The 8394-nt window shown below is 43.8% G+C and overlaps 1 protein-coding gene across 1 annotated transcript; it reads left to right on the forward strand.

The window, feature by feature from the left end:
* Positions 1-1269: 1269 nt before the first annotated feature.
* On the forward strand, positions 1270-3878 carry LOC107472183 (uncharacterized). Its single transcript, XM_016091734.1, has 2 exons — positions 1270-2166; positions 2652-3878. Exons 1-2 carry the CDS (start codon positions 1270-1272, stop codon positions 3876-3878), a joined length of 2124 nt encoding a protein of 707 aa, XP_015947220.1.
* The last annotated feature ends 4516 nt before the right edge of the window (positions 3879-8394 follow it).

Below are 8394 nucleotides of genomic sequence, written 5' to 3' on the forward strand. Positions count from 1 at the left end.
GGGAGTTAGTTACACTTTTGGGAAGAAGAAGAGGGAGATTCCAAGCTTTTCACTAGGGTTCATCTTCATCCAATTTCTGAATTTTCAATCACTTTTTGGTGAGATCCATTACAATTCTCACTCCACTTTGTTCATGTCATAGATTTTCTTCTCCAATTTCAAGTAGTAGTTGTAATTGATCAATTCTCATAGATCTAGAATTTAACTTTGTAATTTCAGAATTCATCCATACTTTGAGAATTTGATTTTCATTGTTACTCTTTGAGACTTGTTGTTAGATCCTTGTGTTGCAATACTTTCAATTCTACTTTTCTTCTCATTTTACTATGACTTTCCTTTTTGCTCACCACATGTTTGATAAAATGTCAACACTAGCTATGGAGTAGAATTTTCACACTTGGCATAGGGTTTGGTCATTGGAAGAAGTTGAATAGTTGTATCAATAGTTGATTTGGAATTAGGGATTGCTAGTTGGCTTGGAGTTCACTAAAGCTAGATTCCCATGAGGTGAAGCTAGGACTTGTGACTCAAGTTGATTGTTTTCATTTGACTTTCCTCTATACTTAGGGGATAACTAAATGAAGCAAGGCCTAATTGTTGTCAACATTGAATGGACTATAAGGATAGAATTTCTAATGCCAGCCCTAAGCCAAGTCTTTTGATAATTGATTGATTGTTTCTCATTACTTTGCTAAAAAGAACTCCAACAAGGCTTACTAAATCAATAAGATGCACACTTTGGCAATTCCAAGGGAGAACGACTCGGGAGACTAGTACTCTTGGATATAGATTGGAGATTTGTTTGATGATGGAATTTGCGTCGGTTTAGACTATACTACGATTGATCACTTGATAATTTCTACACCGGCAAAAATTCATTCGTCAAAATGGCGCCGTTGCCGGGGAACTTTGCTTAGTGTGCCATGTTATTGTTTGGATTAAGCGTGTATATATGTACATAGTTGCACTTCATTGTAAACTGCTCAATTGACTAACCCCTCATCGTTACAATGAATTTCATTTCCCCTTCATTGCATGACGCGTTCACAACCGAATCCGAGCTTAGTCCCTTTTGATCCGGAAATAGAACGAACTTTATTTCATATTAGACAAGCTCGGAGGCGGCTAAAGTTTGGAAAAGGTGAAGAGGTTTTCACCACCTCAACCACCTTGCTAGAAGTGAACATTGAACCGTCACTCAAAGAATGCATTAATCATACTCCCATCAATCTCACTAATAAATCTTCTTTTGTTTTAGGTACTAATACCATGGATGCTCCGAGGAGAGTTACCATCAAGGAAGCGAGTGCACCGGATTATGTCCTTCAACCCCTTCACGTAACTCACCCCAACTTGAATGCGAACTTTGAATTGAAGACCGCTTTGATCAACCTCCTACCCAAGTTTCACGGGCTTCCTGCACAAGACCCCATTCGACATCTCAAGGACTTCCATCGCATATGCTCGACTACTAGACGGGAAGGGTCCGATGAAGTTGCTATATGGTTGTTTGCTTTCCCTTTCTCTCTTGAGGACAAGGCTAAAGAATGGTTCTACACCCTCTCTAGTGAAGTTACCTCCGATTGGGACCTACTTAGAAGGGAATTCTTGGATAAATTCTTGCCCCCGGAAAAGATGGATAGGCTAAGGAAGGAAATGTCTTGTATTGTGCAAGGTGAGACGGAACCACTCTATGAGTATTGGGAACGGTTTCGCAAACTACTAGATGCATGCCCTAATCACATGATCGACACTCAAGTATTGCTTGGATACATATGTCAAGGGATGCGAGAGCAAGATAAAACTGCGGAGGAGGCATGGCAACTTATTATTGACTTAGCCGAATCCAATCAACATATGAGGCGAAGAGTCAACCGTTCAAGGACCGTGAACGAGGTATCAACTAGTAGTGAAACCACCGCTCTAACTCAATCCTTGAATGAGATGACATCCATCTTGAGGCAACTCCAATTGAACCAACAACAACCACAACAACCTCAATCATATCAACAACACCCCCCACCACCTCAACAACACAACCAACAATTGGCATTTGCTCTTGCTACTCTCACTACACGGATGAGTGCCCAAGCCTTCAAGAAGACAACACCTTGGCAGCTACCCATAATTTCTATGACCGCCCCAATCAAGGGTACTACCAAGGCGGTAATTCTAACCAAGGGCATCCATATCAAGGAGGAGTCTACAACCAAGGAAGTGGACACAATAATCAAAATTGGAGAGACAACCATCAACAAGGGAATAGGGACAACAACAACAACAATGGAGGAGGTCAAAGATGGAGTAACAACTCACAAAATTTCTCACAAAACCGACCATACAACTCACAAAATCAACCATACAACCAACAAAACCCACAAAGAAACTACCAAACATATCAACCACCACATCAAAGACCACCACCCAACCAATCACAAACTCCTCAACTCACATATGCAACCACCCCCTCCAACCAAGATGAAACACTCCGAACCATTATCCAAAGCCAAAAGGAACTACAAAACACACTTGCTTCCGGCCTCACCTCTACACTACAAGCTCTTCTTGCACGCATGGATACACCATCAACTCCCACTCCTCAACCCCCAATCCAAAGTGTCATTCCCTCTCAACCTCAACCAAATCCAAAGGGAGGCATCAACGCCATCACTTTTAGATCCGGTACACAACTAAAAGAGAAGGAAGCAAAGGACTCAAATCCTATCACAATCGCTCAAGAGGAGGAAAGAATAGATATAGAAGAGGTAGTGGAAAAGGAGACACCACAAGCCATAGTTGAGGATGAAGCCCAACCAACAAGGGAGACAGCCAAGGCCAAAAGAACCTTGGAGGAAGAAATTGCTCAACCACTTCCATTTCCAACACTTGCAAAGAAAGCTAAAAAGCGCATAGAACTCGACCCCAAAATGGTAGAAATGTTCAAGAAAGTTGAGGTAACCATCCCCCTCTTTGATGCCATCCATCAAGTTCCTGGATATGCCAAATTCCTCAAAGATTTATGCATAAACAAGGATAGAATTCTTGAATTGGAAACCATCCCCTTGGGGAGTTCTATTTCCGCTTTAATGGGAACATTGCCCGAGAAGTGTGATGATCCGGGCCCTTGTATGGTCACTTGCACCGTCAATGGAGCTCAATTTAGAGATTGTATGTGCGACCTTGGAGCATGTGTTAGCATCATGCCGCTCTCCGTCTACCGGGTATTGAAGTTGCCACCACTAAAAAGGTCGACGGCAAGATTTGTCCTAGCGGATAAAAGCATAATAACCGTAGCGGGTGTTGCGGAAGATGTATTGGTGAATATAAAGGGGTTGGTGTTTCCGATTGACTTCTATGTCCTTGAAATGCCATCAAGCGAAACCGAGAGAGCATCGTCTATCCTACTTGGAAGGCCATTCTTGAGAACTTCTAGATTTAAGCTTGATGCTTACTCGGGGAACTACTCATTTGAAATAGATGGGAGAATTGTAAGCTTTAGCCTAGAGGAAGCAATGAAGCATCCACCGGAAAACCACTCTCTATTTCGGTGTGACCCAATTGATAACATAGTGGCCGAAGTGCATCTTGCAAGGTTATATGAGAAGTACATGGTTGAAAAAACAAATGAAAAGTCAAGCGAACTAAATACCACACATCATACAAACCATCCGGAAACTCAAACTTCAAAGAATGACAAAAAGATGGAATTGAAGCCACTACCACCTCACTTAAGGTATTCATACCTTGATGAAGCCCAAAAGCTACCCGTGATAATTGCACAAGAGTTAACTCCTCAACAAGAAGAAAAATTGCTGAATGTATTGAGGAAAAACAAAAGGGCAATTCCCCAAAGTATGCGAGCACCGCATATTCCTTGAAGAAGGAGCAAGACCGGTCCGACAACCTCAAAGGAGACTTAATCCAACCATTCTTGAGGTTATGAAAAAAGAGGTCACTCGGCTACTTGAAGCGGACATCATCTATCCTATCTCGGATAGCGAATGGGTAAGCCCGGTCCAAGTAGTGCCAAAGAAGTCCGGAGTGACAACAATCAAAAACGAAAGTGGTGAACTTATAGCAACAAGAGTGCAAAATTCTTGGAGAGTATGCATAGACTACCGAAGATTGAATGCGGCCACAAGAAAAGATCACTTTCCACTACCATTTATTGATCAAATGCTTGATCGGTTAGCCGGTAAATCATATTATTGTTTTCTTGATGGATACTCCGGATACTTCCAAATCCATATTGCTCTAGAGGACCAAGAAAAAACCACATTTACTTGCCCCTTTGGAACGTATGCTTACAAGCGTATGCCGTTTGGCCTATGCAATGCACCGGCAACGTTTCAAAGATGCATGATGAGCCTATTTGCGGACTTTCTAGAGCAATCGATGGAAGTTTTCATGGATGATTTTAGTGTGTACGGTGATTCATTTGAGCATTGCTTAGGTAACCTTGAAAAAGTCTTAGAGAGATGCACCAAAACAAACCTTGTCTTAAATTTTGAAAAATGTCATTTCATGGTCAAACAAGGCATTGTTTTGGGACACATAGTATCAAAGGAAGGCATCTCCGTAGATCCGGCAAAAATAAATGTCATATCTAGTTTACCTTACCCCTCCTCCGAGAGGGAAGTCCGCTCTTTTCTTGGACATGCAGGATTCTACCGGAGATTCATCAAGGACTTTAGCAAGGTGGCCTTACCTCTCTCTCGATTACTACAAAAAGACACCGAATTTGAGATGAGCAAGGAATGTATGGAAGCATATGACAAACTCAAAGTAGCATTGACACAAGCTCCTATTGTACGAGGACCCAATTGGACTCAACCCGACGACTCGAGGTTTAAATACTTCGGTTTATAGATTTTAGGGGTTTGTACTTGTGACAAACAAATTTTTGTATGAAAGGATTATTGCTTGGTTTAGAAACTATACTTGCAACGAGAATTCATTTGTGAAATTCTAAACCACCAAAAATCCAATCGTCAGTTAGCCAAAAAGGAATCAAAACCGAGATTAATTCGTTGGGTGCTTTTGTTACAAGAATTTGACTTGGAGATCAAAGATAGGAGCGGTTCCCAAAACTTAGTGGCGGACCATTTAAGTCACCTCGAACACACAAAAGGCGACACTACTCCTATCAATGATTCCTTTCCTTTAGATGCTTTGCACGCAATCTCGGAAGTGGTTCCTTGGTATGTCCCAATAGCAAACTATTTAGTTTCACGCACTTTCCCTCCCAATCTCGACAAAAACAAAAAGGATAAGCTGAAAAGCGAATCCAAATACTATATTTGGGATGATCCCTATTTGTGGAGGTGTGGAGCGGACCAAATAGTGCGACGGTGCATACCTCAAACCGAATTCCAAGCAATCTTGGACGCTTGCCATGCTTCCGAAGGAGGTGGTCACTACGGGCCCCAAAGAACGGCAAGAAAGGTCTTTGATTGCGGATTTTGGTGGCCAACTCTTCTCAAAGATGCTTCTCTCTATTGCAAATCTTGTCCCCAATGTATTAGGTTTGGAGATATTTCCAAGAAGGACGAAATTCCCCAACAAAATATGCTTTTTTGTGAAATCTTTGACGTATGGGGAATCGACTTCATGGGACAATTTCCAAATTCCAATGGCTTTCTCTACATCTTGTTAGTCGTCGATTATGTGTCAAAATGGGTGGAGGCAATCCCCACCCGAACGGATGACACTAATGTTGTGTATTCTTTTGTGAGGAACAATATCATTTGTCGCTTTGGCGCCCCAAGAGCAATCATAAGTGACCAAGGATCCCACTTTTGCAACAAAAAAATAGACAGCCTCATGAGAAAATATGGCATCATCCACAAAGTCGCCACGACTTACCACCCTCAGACAAACGGCCAAGCCGAAGTCTCTAACCGGGAAATCAAGCATGTGTTAGAAAGGATTGTAAAGCCGAATAGGAAAGATTGGAGCATTAAACTCTCTGATGCGCTGTGGGCCTATCGAACGGCTTACAAGACACCCATTGGCATGAGCCCCTTCCGGCTTGTATATGGTAAAGCATGTCACTTACCGGTGGAAATTGAACACAAAGCTTATTGGGCCGTAAAGGAGTGTAATATGAGCTTGGGTGGGGCCGGAGTAGAGAGAAAGCTTCAATTGGCGGAATTGGAATGTTTGAGATTAGAAGCTTACGACAACTCTAGACTTTATAAGGAAAAGTTGAGAGCCATCCATGACAAGAACATTAGGAGAAGAGAATTTCGACCCGGTGAACTAGTCCTTCTCTACAATTCAAGGTTGAGATTACTACCCGGAAAGCTTAGATCAAGGTGGGATGGACCCTACCAAGTGGAGAAAGTAGAACCTTATGGGGTCTACCACTTGCGCCACCCATCAAGCTCGGACATCTTCAAGGTAAACGGGCACCGTCTCAAATTGTATCATGGTGAGCAAAGAAAGAACTCCAAGGAATTTGAAGTGTTCCTCTTGAGGGATGCAACTCTTGAATAAGCACTATGAGCTACTGAAAGTCCAACTTAAGGACGTTAAACAAAAGTGCTAGGTGGGAGACACCCCACCATGGTAAGATCTTCCTTTGAGCTTTGTACATAGACACTTAACTTCATGTTTGTTAGCTAGATTTCAATTCGCCCTCATTAGTTGATTTCATTGATAGTTTACCAAGTAAAATGCCCTGCTATAGTGTTTAAGTGGCTGTGGGGGGGGTTGAAATGTCAAAAGTGATGTAAACACATGCAAATTTAGAAAAAGCACCCCTCTGCGCGTGCGCACACTTGGTGCGTACGCGCCCTTAAGGCACTCAACGGTCATCTACGCGGACGCGCACCGTGCGCAGACGCGTGGATTGCGAATAACAGCCCTCCATACATTTATCCAAGAGTTGCGCCCGCACCATGCCAGGACCATGCCTGAAGCACAGGAAGCTCGCGCGCGCGCGCACATGGCGCGTCCGCGCACATGGGCGAAATCTGCCAATCGATGCGCAAGCGTACTGTGCGCGTCCGCGCCGATCGCCTTGTTGCACTCCTGGTACATATTCCAGAGAGTTAAGCCACTCTTAAGCCTATACTAAGCCACCGGCCCAGAACCTCTGCCGCGTGCGCGCACCTGGCGCGCACGCGTCCATACATTGCGAGCACAAAATGCGCGCGCGCGCCTCAGCCGCGCATGTGCCCTTTGATTCTGCACCCCTCTCTGAGCCACTTCACAGATAGTTGAGCCCCCCCAAGGCCCTTCTCATGCCTGAGGCACAACCGCGTTGACGCGTGCGCGCACTGTGCGCGCGCGCGCCAAAAGTTCTGAAGCAATCTCTGGTACTGCGTCCAGAGAGTTATGCCACCCCTGTGCCTCTCCTGTGCCGCCAGCCCAAGCGCATGGACGCGCACGCGCAATGTGCGCACGCGCGCCCCCATTCCACCTCACTTCCCTGCGCGAGCGCGCACCGTGCGCGCACGCGCAAGTGATCGACGCCAACTTTAAAAAGGGCAAACTTACCCCTTCATTCTCATTCCACTTTTCCTCCTCCTTCTTACCCCTTCCACCACCCATTCACCTCCACTTCCTCTTCTCAACCACCTCCTACCACATATCTCCGGTGGCCCCACATTAACTCTTCACTCTCCATCAACCCACACTACACCTTCTTCTTCCATATCCTTCTCCATCTCACAAGGTATTATACTAAGCTAACCTCTTAGTCCAATAATCTCTTGTGATTCTTAATCATTTAGTTGCACCATCTTCTAGGTAGCTTCTTTCTTTTTCTTTTCTTCTTTCTCTAGTTACTTCTTTGGGATGTCTTTGCTCTTTTCTCTCTTTCAATCCAATTCTTCATGGACAGTTGGGTCTCAAACTCACTTGCATGAGTAGATGAGTGGTGTTGCTAAATTTTCTTGCAATCAATATGCACTGTAATCATTAATAATGGATTGTGGAATGTTACATTGCTCTCATTTTCACATAGTCACATACTAGTCTAAGGATGCACGCCAAGTGTTCGACGAAAGGCATACTTGAGTTTTGGGCTCATTGTGACTAACTTGCCTTTCAACCAATCACTTTTGGGTGCACCCCCACTTTCCCCAATCTATTCATTCACATTTTCTTAACTTGCTTTCCATTTATGGTCCCTAAGGGTGTGTGCTTCTCATGCTTCTTCCTTGCATGCTTAAACTACCCTTGCACCACATTAAAATGATTTGCCTTGCTCTTCACACATTATCCCAGTTACATGTTGCAGCTGTCATGTAACAAAGATACCCATATTCTATGGCATAACTTTTCATTGCATAAAGCTCATGTAATTCCACTTCTTTGGGTTTGATGTTTTCCCTTTCTTGCTTCCACAGGATGGTCGTCAAAAAGAACAAAGGGAAAGGCCCCAAG

The sequence above is a fragment of the Arachis duranensis genome, unplaced genomic scaffold, assembly GCF_000817695.3.
Source record: "Arachis duranensis cultivar V14167 unplaced genomic scaffold, aradu.V14167.gnm2.J7QH unplaced_Scaffold_608113, whole genome shotgun sequence".
Classification (NCBI taxonomy): Eukaryota; Viridiplantae; Streptophyta; class Magnoliopsida; order Fabales; family Fabaceae; genus Arachis; species Arachis duranensis.

What these genes read in the sequence shown, in the direction of transcription:
- LOC107472183 (XM_016091734.1), top strand. Translation starts at nt 1,270, where the DNA reads ATGGATGCTCCGAGGAGAGTTACCATCAAGGAAGCGAGTGCACCGGAT. An exon ending in TCAAGGGTACTACCAAGGCG is followed by an intron (nt 2,167 to 2,651) that starts GTAATTCTAACC and finishes CCAAATCCAAAG; the next exon opens with GGAGGCATCAACGCCATCAC.